Here is a 14,110-nt window from a genome sequence, read left to right as displayed (position 1 = left end):
CAGGCAGAAGGCTTTGGCCTTTGGTCCTCCCCTGAACATCCTGGGGCTGGAGTTCATGGTCCCGAGCACGTGGAGAAAACAGGATTTTAAGTGTGCGAGAGAAGTGTTAAAGAGTTAGGTACACGGACTGGGGAAAGATTGTGGTGCAGGGAATTCGGAGTTTGTGCTCTCCTCTGCTCCCTGGACTTCTCAGCAGTTCTTAAAGACCCTCCACCAGGTGCCCCTTTGTCACCACACAACGCCTGACTAGCTGGAAGCTGCCCTTTTCAACTCCGAGCGCCTCGTTGCCAGGGCAACCCTCTTCGGCTCTGCGTCTTTGCATCCTCCCTGCTAGAGGCTTAGAGGACGCAGCATGCGTCTGACGTCACTGCGCGGCGCCGCCAGATCCGGGCACCGCGCGAAGCCTCATTTTCCCCGAATCCCGGAGGCGGGTGACGGTAGTGGGGTAGTTGGGAGAGGGCGCCGGGCAAAACTCCCACCCGGCGTGGCGGCTGGTGTGCGGATCGCCGCGGGAGAGAAAAGCGGTAGGAACGGGTTGTGGGTGCCCTGGGCCAGGGGTGCGGGGATTCCGCGGTGCCGCCCGCGCTGTCATGGCGCTGCTGGCTTCCTCGCTGGCTTGTTGCTAAGGCCGCCGGACTCCGTTGCCAAGGACCTTGGAGCTGCAGAGCGCCGAGAGCGCACCCTTCCTTTCTAGGGTTCCGGCTTTGGCGGAGAGTAGCCCTCGTTGGCCTTAATGGAAAACTGGCCGTCTACCCGTCAACGCCCCCCCCCCCCCGCTAAAAACAAAACAAAAAAAACCTCTCCTTCCCCCCCCCCCCCCACGTCGTCCTTATTTTCTAACTTTGACAGCACCCTGGCTTTGAACTGTTCTTAAGTATTTGGAAATGTATGGTGTTGGAGGGTAAGAGGGTAGGAAAATGGAAAGCAGATTTTAAGACTCTTAATGCTGGCCCTTTGGATTTACTTTACGAACTAAGGAATTGAGATAGGTGGATATTGGGTTCTGTCGCTGCACTTTAGAATTTGAAGGAGCCCTAGGGATAGATCATGGCTTCTTTAGTGGGGTGTCTATCACACTTTTGGAACTTTCTAAACAATGGATGAGAGAGTAGGAAGAAACGTGGCCCTGCCCCCTGATAATTTAGCAAGCCCTGTAGTGAGGGCAGTGGTCTCAGAGCGTGGTGCGGGAAGAAAATGCGTATGGGGAAAGAAATAGGATATGTGACCTATCCAAAATAATGAAACAAAAGTATGCTTTCCTATCATTGACACAGATCTCCACAGTCCCTTTCAGATGAGCAGATGGGCCACAGCACCTAAGGAAACTTAAGGGAGAGTGAGGGTTCCACTGTGGACCCTGCTTGGGCTGCTTGCTCTCTGATATTATGACATAGTTTCGATGTTTGGGTCAAGTGGACTGTCGTGCCTGTTTAGAATCTTTGTATTGTTTTGTAAAAGAATGAGAGGTGACTGATAATATTTGTAGCACAAAATAGTTCTTGGCTTTTCACTTCCTCTCACCATTATTATCTCTTTACACCACCCTCCATGTGTTAATGGAAAAGCACTCAAGAGAGTTAAGTGTAAGATGAATAAAGCAGTTATCTTCTACAGACAACTTATGTACTAGTCTTGTCAGTGGTATGCTCCCAGATGGATATATTTTTTTAAAGATTTTATTTATTTATTTAGAGTGAGAGTGCGCGGGGGTGGGGGGGGTGGTGGTGGAGAATCTCAAGCAGACTCTGCTGAGCACAGAGCCAGTCTTGGGGGCTCGATCTCAGGACCCGGAGCAGAAATCAAGAGTTGGACGCTTAACTGAGCGACCCAGGCACTCCTGCCAGATGGATATTATTTTTAAAAATTGAGAATACTTAATTTGTAAGGTAAAGGGTGATACTTTTAACAACAAGTGAAAAATACTTGTTTTTTGGAAAGAAGCTCTCTGATATAGAGTGTATGTGTGTTTTGATGTTACTGCTGGAAGTTACATAAGTATATTACATGTAAAACTGCCTGTATGCATAAAACCTTTGGAAGCTCAATTTTCTGGCATGTTTTATAAAAATTTTTCAAATGAAGAGTTTCCATGGCTTTTGGAGCTCATTCAAAAAATAATGCAGCACCTTCCTACTAGTACCTCTCAGGAACAACTTTTTCACATAAAGGAAGATAGAAATTTGTTGTTCCAACAAAAACTTTTGTAGATTTGGTAGGTGGTGTTGAAATATGTGCATCATGATTTGATGTGGCCAACTCTGCTTTTCTTATGTTTGTGGGTAGGATCTTTGTGCTTCTTTTCAGCTATAACAGTTATTAAAGTTTACGATCAAAATAAATATTAATTTATTAGTCTTAATCAACATTAAAAGTAGTTACTGTAATTACCCCCAATTACAGCCGAAGAAGCAGAGACACATTTATTTATTTAAACAGAAACTTAGATCATATTATTCCCATCAGGACCGTCTCAAAGCAGAAACCTGGTGCGATAGTAAATACTTACTGAACATTCACTGAAGTGCAGTGTAGGTCGACATATTTAAAGCCTGCCTTACCTTATCTTAGAATATTATCTGACAAATTCAATGAGGCATTAATTACCATAATTGTGAAAAATTCCTTGGGAATGAGTGTGAAGTGTGATATTGGGAGGTAAGTCATCTGCTGGTAGTAGGATGAGAAAAATTAGGTGAATATATTAAATCAAGAAAATTGAAATTTAAAATTGTTCTGTGTATGAAACAATCTTACATTTAATTTATCCTTACAAGGCACTTTGAAATGGTCACATCATGTTTGAAATATTTTGGGTCTGAATTAAGTGGAGTTTCGTCCTTTTGAAGATTTCTAATTTGTCAAGTAGATTAAAATAATCTCATGAGGAATCACTTGAAAAAGCATCAGTGTTTATCCTGAAGAAGAGAAAACTAAGGAGTTGAGAGTCTGTCTTCAACTATTTGAAAAACTGTCATTTGGAAGTGGAAGAAGACTTCACCTGTGTTGCCTTAAAGGAAGATCCTACAGTGTAGTTGAGGGGTAGTTTATATATTTAAAAACAATATTAAAGGCTTAAAGTGGGAAATGCTCTAGTGGAAGAATGACTGGAGCGCTGTGCAAGTGAGGGAATGGAGTGATCTAGTAGAAATAAGAAGGAAAGAGTGCAGGAATCAGAGTGCCATGGAAGTGTACATTTGAGAAACAGAGAAAGAAGATCAGGAAAGGCTGCATGCTACTTGGGATTGGAGCTAGACCTAGAAATACCAGCAGGCAGTTGGGTATATGAATCTGGGTGCGTGTGATGGAGGGTTCTTTGGTAGAGATGAAAGTTGAGAAGTAATTTGTTTAATTAGGCAGAAAATCATCACTGCAAACTAGAGTCCTCCCATTAGCAGAAAAGAGGGACTTGTGGAAGAGGGAGAAGTGAACCATCGGTGGCTGGTTGAGCACTGGATGGATGAGCAACTTATTTACTCCTCAGGAACAGTCTTCATAGACTTGTATTATTCTCCCCTTTTAATAGGTCTGGAAATCTTGAGACTTAGGGAGATTAAATAATCTGCCTAAATTCATAATAGAGATGAGGATACAGGCCCTGGTCTGAGCCAACAGCTCCTTCTACCTTATCACACCACATTGATCACATCTGTAGGGTTGAGTGCAGGAAATGAAGGGAAAGAGGATCTTAAATTTTTCAGCATGAGGGACCAGAAAATTGGTGGTACCTTGAATTAACAAGGGGTCCATAACTTCAGTGTGATAACCGTAGTTTTGGTTATGTTCAGTTTAAGGAGCTTGTAGTACATTGAGTAGGAGAGTTCATTATGTCACTTGAAAAATAGGACTTGATATGCCAATATTAGTGTTTGGAACTTTGGGAATACGAGGCCAGAGAAGATAGAGATGCTAGGGGATGTGCCAACCACTTTCTCCTTTCAGAAATCTTTTTTTTTTTTTTTAATTTTATTATGTTATGTTAGTCACCATACAATACATCATTAGTTTTTGATGTAGTGATCCACGATTCATTGTTTTCATATAACATCCAGTGCTCCATGCAGTATGTGCCCTCCTTAATACCCATCACCTCCCCTCTAAAACCCTCAGTTTGTTTCTCAGAGTCCATAGTCTCTCATCTAGTCCATATTTTCTGAATATAGCCAGAGGTTTGCAATTGAGTTTCTAAAAGCATATTTTGACAGTATGAATGGAAAAGAAAGTTTATTCTTACACATCTTACTTTCTTACAGATTGTTTTCCATTTGCTGTTATTGATATTATTGAAGTTGATATAATTTCAAATTTTCTCATTGGTCTTTCTGGTATTTGGTTCCATGCCATACCTTTTTTGTGTATTTTTTTTATATTTTCTACTCTGTTCTGTTTTGATCTTACGTTGTTAATGAATCCCTCATTCCCCAAATTCTGAAATCAAGTTTCATTTGACTGCAGGAGTAAAAGGGAAGCAATGCAGAAATCAGAGTGCCATGGAGGAGTACATTTGAGAAACAGAAAGGCAGGTACAGAACATTGTTTTTTAAATGAAGAGGTGAAGTTTGTTAATGACACATTGTTATGCAGATGGATAAGAGAGAGCTTTATCTCTTTCACCTCTTTTTTTTGGTTGAGCTTCTGTTTTTTTCCAGGTAGCTGTGATCAAAGGACATCATCAAGCATACAAATAAAACATAGGACTACAGTTCAAAAAAGCAACTCCTCATCGTCAACCAGTTCTCCAGAGACTGCAAGAAAACTTCATCCTCGACCAAGTGATAAACTTAACCCTAAGACCATTAACCCGGTAGGTACAAAAGACATTCCTGACTCAGTAGATTTTTCAAAGTAATAGACATTTAGTGCACTGTTGAATCGTTCTGAATACTGTCCCAAGTTCCTTTTGTTTGTAATTTTTTTTTTTTGCTTACATTTAAGCTAGTGACAAAGAGCATATGGTAATCATGATGAAGAATGGAAATAATGATGTGAGTGTGGAAGTGAGAAGGTATAGAGAATAACCAGTTGAAGTATATCCTATCACATTCATGGATGAGTGTACTAGAGTATAAAATGAATTGCACATCAGCTTTATTTTTTATTTACTATAGTTCTGTTACTTCCTAATATCAATGAATAAACTTGTATTCAATTGACATAGGATGAATTACGTGCTTCCATAGTTGCATAAACATCTCTGACGATGCTGCTCTGATCTATAAATTAGCTCCCCCAGAAATCCCAACTACAGTACTAGCCTTCTTTTGCCTTCTGACAGCAATTTAATCATGTTTAACAAACATGAGATTTATGCACATGAAAGTGAATAGTTATAAGTGTGTGGATCAGTGAATTATCCAAAAAGTGAGCAGATCTGTGCTGCAACACCAGGTGGTGTCTGCCCAGCCTTGCATAGGTTCAGATGATCACGGTTTCAGCCTTTAAGGGAATTAGGAGAGTGGCTGAGACGCTGACTTTGATGGCAGGTAAAGTACAGCAAGGATACAATGAACTGGCCGAGGGCAGAAGGAGGTTGTCTGACTTTACAAATGAAAAATAGTGTAAGCATATGTGTTGCCTTGCTTCTTTCTTTAATCTGCAGTGTCAAGTTGAATTCCTGAAGAATGCCGTGCTATCTCCTTGTTCTTGCTTCTTTCCCCCCCCCAGTTGAGAGAATTCATGGTGACACTTGAGTCTTCTTCCTCTCTTTGAAGAACATTTTTAAGTAGTAATAGCCCTAATTTTAAATTTTATTAAAAATGAAGGAAAGTTTTGGGGCGCCTGGGTGGCTCAGTCGTTAAGCGTCTGCCTTCGGCTCAGGTCATGATCCCAGGGTCCTGGGATCGAGCCCCACATCGGGCTCCCTGCTCCGCGGGAAGCCTGCTTCTCCCTCTCCCATTCCCCCTGTTTGTGTTCCCTCTCTCGCTCTCTCTCTCTGTCAAATAAATAAATAAATAAAAATCTTTAAAAAAAAAATTGAAGGAAAATTTTGAGAAATAATGATTTGACCTGAGAATACAGTATATTATACAAGACCATGTTTAAGATCTGTAAAAGCTACCAATCCAAAGTAAGTCAGAGTTCACCACTGGGGGAAGAGGTAGTTAGGGATTGGGATGAGGCACTGAGGAGGTTTCTAGGGTGCTGGTAACATTCAGGTTTTCCACACCTGAGTGTTGTTATACCACTGTTTGTTTTGGAGAATTCATTGGTTTTGAATGTAAAAAAAAAAAAAAAAAAATTAACTCAGTATAGTGGGGTATATTTAATAATGTTGAGTATTTTAGAGTTGAAATATGGTCCGTGATAATTGTTAAAAATTGAAAGGATAAAGTTTTTTTCATGGTATTAGAATTTTGGTAAAATTTGGTAAAAATTTATAAAAAGAACCCATTGGTAGAAAAAGCATTTTTGATAATGTGCAACCTAGAAGATGAAACTATGATTATCTCTAAAACGAGTTGAAAAAGAAAGGAAAGGAATTGCTTAGAATTTCAATCAGAAATTTTGTCTTGGTGGGTGTTTTGGAAATTTAGGGATTATTTACATTACCTGTAGGTCCAAAAAGTAAGATCATTTGCTAATAGGTGCTAGAACTAAAAAAAGTGTCTGTGGCCCTAAGTTGTCTTAATTTTTCCCCCATTATAAGAACATGTTTTCAAGTCCCCTTATTTAATAAGATTACATGAAAACAGTTTTTAAAACATACTTTTCTTAGTAGGAATTATAATTAGATGAATGAAACATTACTATTTCTGTGAATTATTATGCAGAATGTGGATTAAAGTTTGTAAATGAATCTTACTATAATACTGTATGATACTGAAATTTCATCTATGTGTTTTAACTTCAAACGTGTTTTTCTGGAGGAAAAAGAGCTAATTCTAAACTTATACCCTTAAATATATTTTTTAATTACTGCATGTGATTTTAAAATATTTTGTAGCTAGTTTTATCTTTAAAATAGGTTAATAAGTTTGTGTTTTGTAATTTAGACAACTATATTTCATTTGATTATGTTCAAAGTACCATGTGATAAAATATTTACTTTTTGTGCCTAAATTATCTGTGTCTCTGATCAACTGTATTGAAATTATGTATGCTGTGATTGTTGAGCTGTTGTGCTTGATCACCTCTTACATGGTCTTTGGGAATAGAGTTAATTTATTCTTAAGAGAATACATAGACAAACTGAAAGTTGTGAAGTTCTGTATCTGAGCAGATACATCCAGGCATATGTTTGTGAGAGCCTTGCTCTGTCTTCAGTTCTATCACCCCTGCCCATTCTAAGCCTTTCTTTTTTAGAGAAGCATAAAACAAGTTTGGGGAAATTACAGGTTCTCTGGCCATCCAGACATCTATATTTGCCTGGAGGACAAGTAGGAGATGTGCTGGAGGTTGAAAACAAATCTGCTTTCCCTATACTTACCTCTTCTTCTCCACGGACCCCTCACCTTGAAAGGTCATAGTGGTGGAGAGTAGAATGATGTATTGCCTTTATTATATTTATTTGTGATGTTCATTCTTAATAGTATTTATCTGTATTATATTTACTATACATGTGATTCCAGCTGCCTTCAAGCCTCCCAAAACAAGTTAGGGGTATAAACGAAATATAGAATGTGTGGTTGTGGTTCTAGTACTGAGAGGATTGGTAATTTTCCTCAGTTGTGTTGCTGAGTAGAGTGATGCACCTGATACCAGTGTCATGGGCTGAAAGTCAGGATGTCCATTCGCCTCTGACCTCAGCAGGATTAAAATTGATTAGGTATCATCACAAAGTGGAGGTGATAGTATATTTATCGTATTCTTGTCATTTTTTATTTCAGTTTGGGGAACAGTCACGAGCTCCTTCTGCATTTGCAGCCATTTACTCTAAAGGAGGTATTCCTTGCAGGTAAAATCAATACAGGTTATAACTGACCATATTATTCAAAATAATTGAGTAAAACCAATAACAGTAGTTAGTTTAAATGTATTGAAAATTTTATTTACTAAGGAGGTTGAAATAAAGGTGACTTATTCATGCTTTGGCTGTTGGACTGGTATAGATCGTGGGACATTGTTGAAGATCATTTTAATTCCAAAATAGAATTACCAATAGATCTATAATTTAAGAAATTGAATGAACCAGTTTCTGAAACAATATAAGCCTTCACATGCTTGGGCAAGTTGCAAGTAAATAGTCCTATTTTGTTTGTAAACTGAAAGTTGACAATTTAATGAAACTGTTCATTATTTTTTGAAATGGTATTTCAAAAATTTCAAAAAATTATATTTCTAAATAAGTACATAACAGCTGTTTTTGCTCACTTTTCATACAGTTCTTGCCACCTTTCAGGATACACATCAGAACTGTTTTAAAGAAAACAATATAGTTACTAATAGAGTGATACCATTTTAAGATTTCACTACCAAGAAACATTTATTTCTTCTAGGTATATCCAGTTTTAGACTGTTCTAGATGATGGAAAGTGTCATTTTCATTGTAAAAAGAGTGATCACAACATTCTGTTGTTCTAAAATTCAAGAAATGTAGTTTTTAATGGTATTTGCAGATTTGGAGGAATAAGCTCAAGAAGCACTCTTCATTTTATTGTTAGTATTTTTTTATTTACATTCTGAGTTGAAACTGTATTTTAAGGTTCTTATACCCCCCCTTTCCCACTCCAAGCAATTATGATTGCTAAAATAGTAAAAATGTTACCAAGGCCTCTTGCTATGAAGAAAATGATGCTAAAGAAGGTGTCAAGAAGTTGAGAATGTTACAGAAGTGTGAGGAAACATTTGAGGGTGATATATAAGTTCACTGTCATAATTATGATGATGGCTCATTGATGTATTCACACATCAAAACTTATATTAAATTTTACACTTTATAACCATGTGCAGGTTTTTGAATGTTGGTTATTTTTTTTTTTAAAGATTTTATTTATTTGAGAGAGAGAGAGAAAGCACAAGTGGGGGGAGGGAGCAGAGGCAGAGGGAGAGGGAGAAGCAGATTCCCCGCTAAGCAAGCAGGGAGCCCAACAAGGGACTCCATCCCAGGACCTCAAGATCATGACTGAGCCAAAGGCAGACGCATAACTGACTGAGCCACCTAGGTGCCCCTATTGAACGTTGGTTATGCCTCAGTAAAGGCTGTAAAAAAAAAAAAAAAAAAGCAGCAATGACTCTAATTGAAAGGGCTACCACTTTGTAACCTTGTGTGGGCTACTTAACCTCCTGCCCTCATATTTCGTCTGTTTTAGCAGGGTTAAAATCCGGCTTGTCTTCAGATCATTAGGGTTAAGTGATCCATATCTGAAAAATAATGTTCCATATAAAACAAGTCACTATTTCTCATTATCACATTTCTTTGCACATCTGTAGGTTATCTATTTTGTTATAAATATGACTGAAACATGTCAAGTGTAGCATTTGTATTAAGACTCACAGACAGCAGCATGCTTGAACTCTGAAACTGTAGGCTTAACAAATATGAAGTTTAGTTTCGCCATCAAACAATTTGCTGAAAGAGTAGGAGTTTGTGGGATTATAGACATGGCTGCATAAGATGTCTTTGTAATATCCTTTCATAATTACTGCTTAGCATATAATTACATTGTCCATGTTATGTTCACTGATGTTTATTATTTTAGATTGGTCCATGGTTCAGTGAAACACAGATTACAGTGGGAATGTCCTCCTGAAAATCTTCCATTTGATCCTCTTCTTATTACTTTAGCTGAGGTAAATGTATATTCCATTTTTCCTGAATGTTTATGGAAAAAAAAAACTTTAAAAATTGTATTAGATATTATTTTTTAATGCATCAGTGAATCTTATTCTTTACTTTTGAAATAAGAGCCATGCAATAGTCATTAAAATACCGCACTCCCTTAGGAATTAATTATCATCAGTATATGTTTATTAGGAACTGATTAATCGGGTTTATAAGCAAGTTCGTCTACACAGAGATTTGTGGATAAGTGGATGAAATATTCATACTTAATTCCAAAAATAAAAGCACTTAGAGTCATATGGAACTAGTCCTATCAGGAGAACAGTAGCAGTTTAACTTAAACTACATCAGATAACAATGAGTGCTTGATCTATTTCTATACAACCAGTCGTGCTTAATGTAAATGTGATGTTTCTTAGGGAACTGATATTAACTACTTAAACGTCCTTTTGGAGAATTCTCTGGACTTTTGCCTGCCTTTACATTTTGAGTAGAATATCATGGACATCATTTTGATAGAGGATTTTAGGAAAACTTCTGATAAATTCCTTTATATTATTTAACATTTATATCAGGAAAAAGTTGGCAGAGTATTAGCTTGAGGTGAATCAGTGATCTCTTCTGTGAAATTTATTCCTTTTGCTAGAGTCACAAGTTGAGAAATGAATTAACCTGTTGTCTTATATTTAAGTTATAGATATTTGTCTTTTTTAAGAGCTAAGGATCATTTTTGTTGTCTTTTATTTTTAATTTATTGCAAAATCATTTTGGTATGATAGCAGTGTATTTTTATGGGTAGCCTATTTGAAATTCAATTTTGATTAAAGTCTTTTAAACTTGGTATTAAAAGCTTAAAATATATCAGTATTTCATTTGTTCTTTTAAGAATTTTAAACCGTTTTTTCGATGAATCAGTACCATAGTGACACCTTTGAAAACACGCTCCAGCTAACCACAAGGGGAGGGGAGTGCTTTAATTTGGGGAGTCCCTATAGGGAGTCTGTGTTTAGTGAAGATCACATAAAGGTCAGTCCTTTAAATAATTATTTTCCAAACACCCAATGCCTTTATTTCTGTGTTGGGTAGATTCTTAGCCTTCCCCTCTACTCATTTAATAATGGGGAAGTACTGACAGGACCACCGCTATGGGAATCCACTTCACCTCTTGACCTGATTCCTCATCTCTAAAATTAGGGGGATAGGGGGATAGGGGCACTCTTAAGATGCTAGAACCTGTGGTCCAAAGTGGTGCTGGTGTGCTTGGCAGCACAGTTTTCAAAAGCATCCAGGAACGGAAGTGTTGAATCACTTATTTGGAAGCAGACAGTTTGGTCCAAAGGACAAATTGGTTGAAAATTAGTATTTTTAGGCATGACTTTGTAGCCAGTTATACTTATTCACAGAAAATAATAAGTCCAACTGAGGGAGTATTGCTGTTGCTTTTTTTGTTTGATGTTTTTAAAAAAAGCCAGATGGCCCTTCTGTCTTGACTCAAAGTGATGGGTTAAATCATAAAAGAGTACTAATAGTTTCTGATGCATTTAGGGTGAAAGAAATGATACAGGTTTTTTTCATATTTTTATTTCACATCCCAAAGTTAAAAATGACATTTAAAATCTTACAGTCGTTTTTGAACATAGGAAAAGATGTTTTAAAATACCTTAATGTAAAATATTTAAATATAAAGGAAATATAATACTTTAGAAACTCATTAAACAAGTTGCAAAGTCACCATAAAGGTAGGAGATCCAATAATTATGTCCATAAAGTGGTGGTTATAAACCAGCATTTGAGATTGAGTTGCTGTGCTTTCAGGCAGTATTTGGGAGTATATACAAAATGTTTTCAATATCTTAGGGTTTCTTTTTCTTTTTTCTTTTACTTATTTACCTTTCCTCTCCTTCCTTTCTCTTTCTTCTTTATTTCCTTTATTTTTCCTTTGCTTTTCCTTTCCTTTTTCCTGTTCCTTTCATTTTTAAAACATTTTTCTTCCTTGCTGTGGGTAGAAATTCTTCCTGTCTCATGTATGTCCTTTGTTCCACAATTTCTGGGTTTAATTGAAATCGTAATTACTGAAATTATAAATCATGATTAGGAAAACCATAATAAAGCTTGATTTTCATTTAGACTAGTGAGGATTTAATTTTGTTGTTAGCATAACCAGGTGCGTAGTAAGTCTTGTTTGTTCGTTTTGTCTTTGGCAGGGTTTGAGAGAGACTAAACATCCATACACCTTTGTGTCAAAGGAGGGTTTTAGAGAATTACTGTTGGTCCAAGGAGCTCCTGAGAAAGCTGTACCTTTGCTTCCAAGACTGATTCCTGCGCTAAAGGCAGCTCTGGTAATTTTCTATTCTTTTGGACTTTCTGTGGTACGTTTAGAGTATTTTATGTCTTTTTTCTTCCAAATTATATGCAAATTGGTCCTTTACCTGTGATTTTGATGTGCGTGCAAAATTAGGCCACCATTATTCAGGGACAGATGATTACTTATTTGAAGACGCCTTTAGAGGATATGCGAAAGATAAAAGGGGACATTTTGAGTAATTAGAGAAAGTAATAAACCTCACATCAGGCTTGCTGCATGCTGCAATATGGTTTAGCTAGTGTTTCAGTCAAGCCGGAAATTTATTTTCTTTGTTTCTAGATGGTCTGGCATTAAAGGTTGATTCTGGGTTTAGTTGCTTATCTTCTGATTTTGAATGTTCAGTCTTACTTTTTTCTGGTTTGACCTTTCTTCTTACTTAACTTTCCTTTTCTCCTCTTTCCTTTCCTGTCCCAACTAACCCCCCAGGTCCACCTGGATGATGAAGTGTTTGCAAGAGGACTGAATGCTCTTGTGCAGCTGAGTGTCGTTGTCGGTCCTTCTCTAAATGACCATCTTAAACATCTGCTTACAAGTGTAAGTACTGAAAAGATGAGAGAATGGTTGTGTATGTGTATCATGCACTATCTCGTCATGATTCAGTGGTTTCAAATTAATCATTAACTGATTCAGAAATCTTAAAAAAAATCTCATCGTTCTTTAAAAAAATATAGATAAGACCTAGTAGTTCATAAAATATTTTACAAATGTACAGTATTCTCTTTAAATTTTTTTTTAATGGAAAGCACCTACATGAGCAGAATTTAGGGTGGTAAGAAAAACCAAGCAAAAGTTGAATGGACAAAAATTAATGGACAGCACAATGGTATTATGCCTATGTTGATTAGCCGTGAATTATGAGGACGGCTTATACGCCCTCCTGTGTGCTTGTGCATCGCCACAGCCATGTGTTCATCTTTTTCTTCAGTTTTTCTTGTAAGTTTTTTAGTGAGTCTATAAATAGTATTCAGGATGAGACTTTTTCCTGTTGTGTGCAGTTTAATCCTGAGAACAAGTACAGAGTGGGATATTGGACAGTTCAGGAGTTTCCCAAGACCACCCTTAGGTTGCTAGAAGGACTCATGAAACTCAGAAAAGCTGTTATTTCCTGTTTCAGTTTATTACAGTGAAAGGATACCAGGTAAAATCAGCAAAGGAAGGAGGTACATAGAGCAGAGCCCGGGAGGGACCAAGTGTGGAGCCTCCAGTTGTCCTTTTTCCCAGCGGAGTTGTGTGGACAGTGCTGGCTTTTTCCAGCAGGGATATGTGGGAACACACGTGGGGTATTACCATCCTGAGAAACTCACGTTAGCGTGGTGTCCAGGGTTCACGTTAGGGGCCTGCCGTGCCAGCAGGACTGGCTGCTTGCATGGCTGACCTTAGTCTTTGGCCTCTCTAGACGTTGAGCTGAGATCCTGTGGCCCAAGGCCCCCTGGGGAAACAAAGATACTCTTATCTGGCAGGTCATACCAAAGGCTTAGAAGTGTCCATCTAGGAGCCAGGGACAAGGGCCAATCCTTTCTTTAGGCGAAGTTAATCCTTTACTGCGCACACTGATAAACCATTAAAGTCCTTGCCGGAATAACCCACAGCTAGCATTTCTCTATGTGCATCCTTCTGTAGTTCAGAGCTGAGGCATGTATTTTGATCATAGTTCCACTGTTTTTTCCTAGACACATTCATCTGAGAGATCCTAGAACTGTATTGTTAACTTCTTACTCTTCAGAGAGACTAATACACCCCAGAAACATGTGGCCAAGCCTATAGAAAGTAGGGATGGTAGTGAATCTATCAGGATTGCTATGCTGGGGTTAGGAATGGTGGGAGATGAATTCCCACCAGCATCAGGTGTTTGGTGGGGAAAAGACACAGTGGAAATAGACTCTCAAATAATATGTGGGAAGCCTTTGGAGAGAAGGAAGAGAATCCTGGCAGGTTTTTGCTTGTAATGTTTAGGTCAGCAAGTTGTACCTGACTAACCACAGGAATTTCACCCTAATAAATAAAATGACTCATTTTAATTTTTTTTT

At 37.9% G+C, this 14,110-nt stretch overlaps 1 protein-coding gene across 1 annotated transcript; it reads left to right on the top strand.

Moving 5' to 3' along the window:
* The first annotated feature begins 386 nt into the window (after nucleotides 1-386).
* On the top strand, nucleotides 387-13,828 carry PACRGL (parkin coregulated like). Its single transcript, XM_081812555.1, has 7 exons — nucleotides 387-524; nucleotides 4,453-4,520; nucleotides 4,647-4,801; nucleotides 7,824-7,891; nucleotides 9,636-9,726; nucleotides 11,923-12,057; nucleotides 12,510-13,828. Exons 2-7 carry the CDS (start codon nucleotides 4,469-4,471, stop codon nucleotides 12,702-12,704), a joined length of 696 nt encoding a protein of 231 aa, XP_081668681.1. The 5' UTR covers nucleotides 387-524; nucleotides 4,453-4,468; the 3' UTR covers nucleotides 12,705-13,828.
* Nucleotides 13,829-14,110: the final 282 nt, after the last annotated feature.

This window comes from Leptonychotes weddellii, chromosome 2 (genome assembly GCF_054177405.1).
Source record: "Leptonychotes weddellii isolate Sample4059 chromosome 2, ASM5417740v2, whole genome shotgun sequence".
Taxonomy (NCBI): Eukaryota; Metazoa; Chordata; class Mammalia; order Carnivora; family Phocidae; genus Leptonychotes; species Leptonychotes weddellii.
Note: the sequence above shows the minus strand (reverse complement) of the source record. Positions and strands in the feature narration are given on the sequence as shown.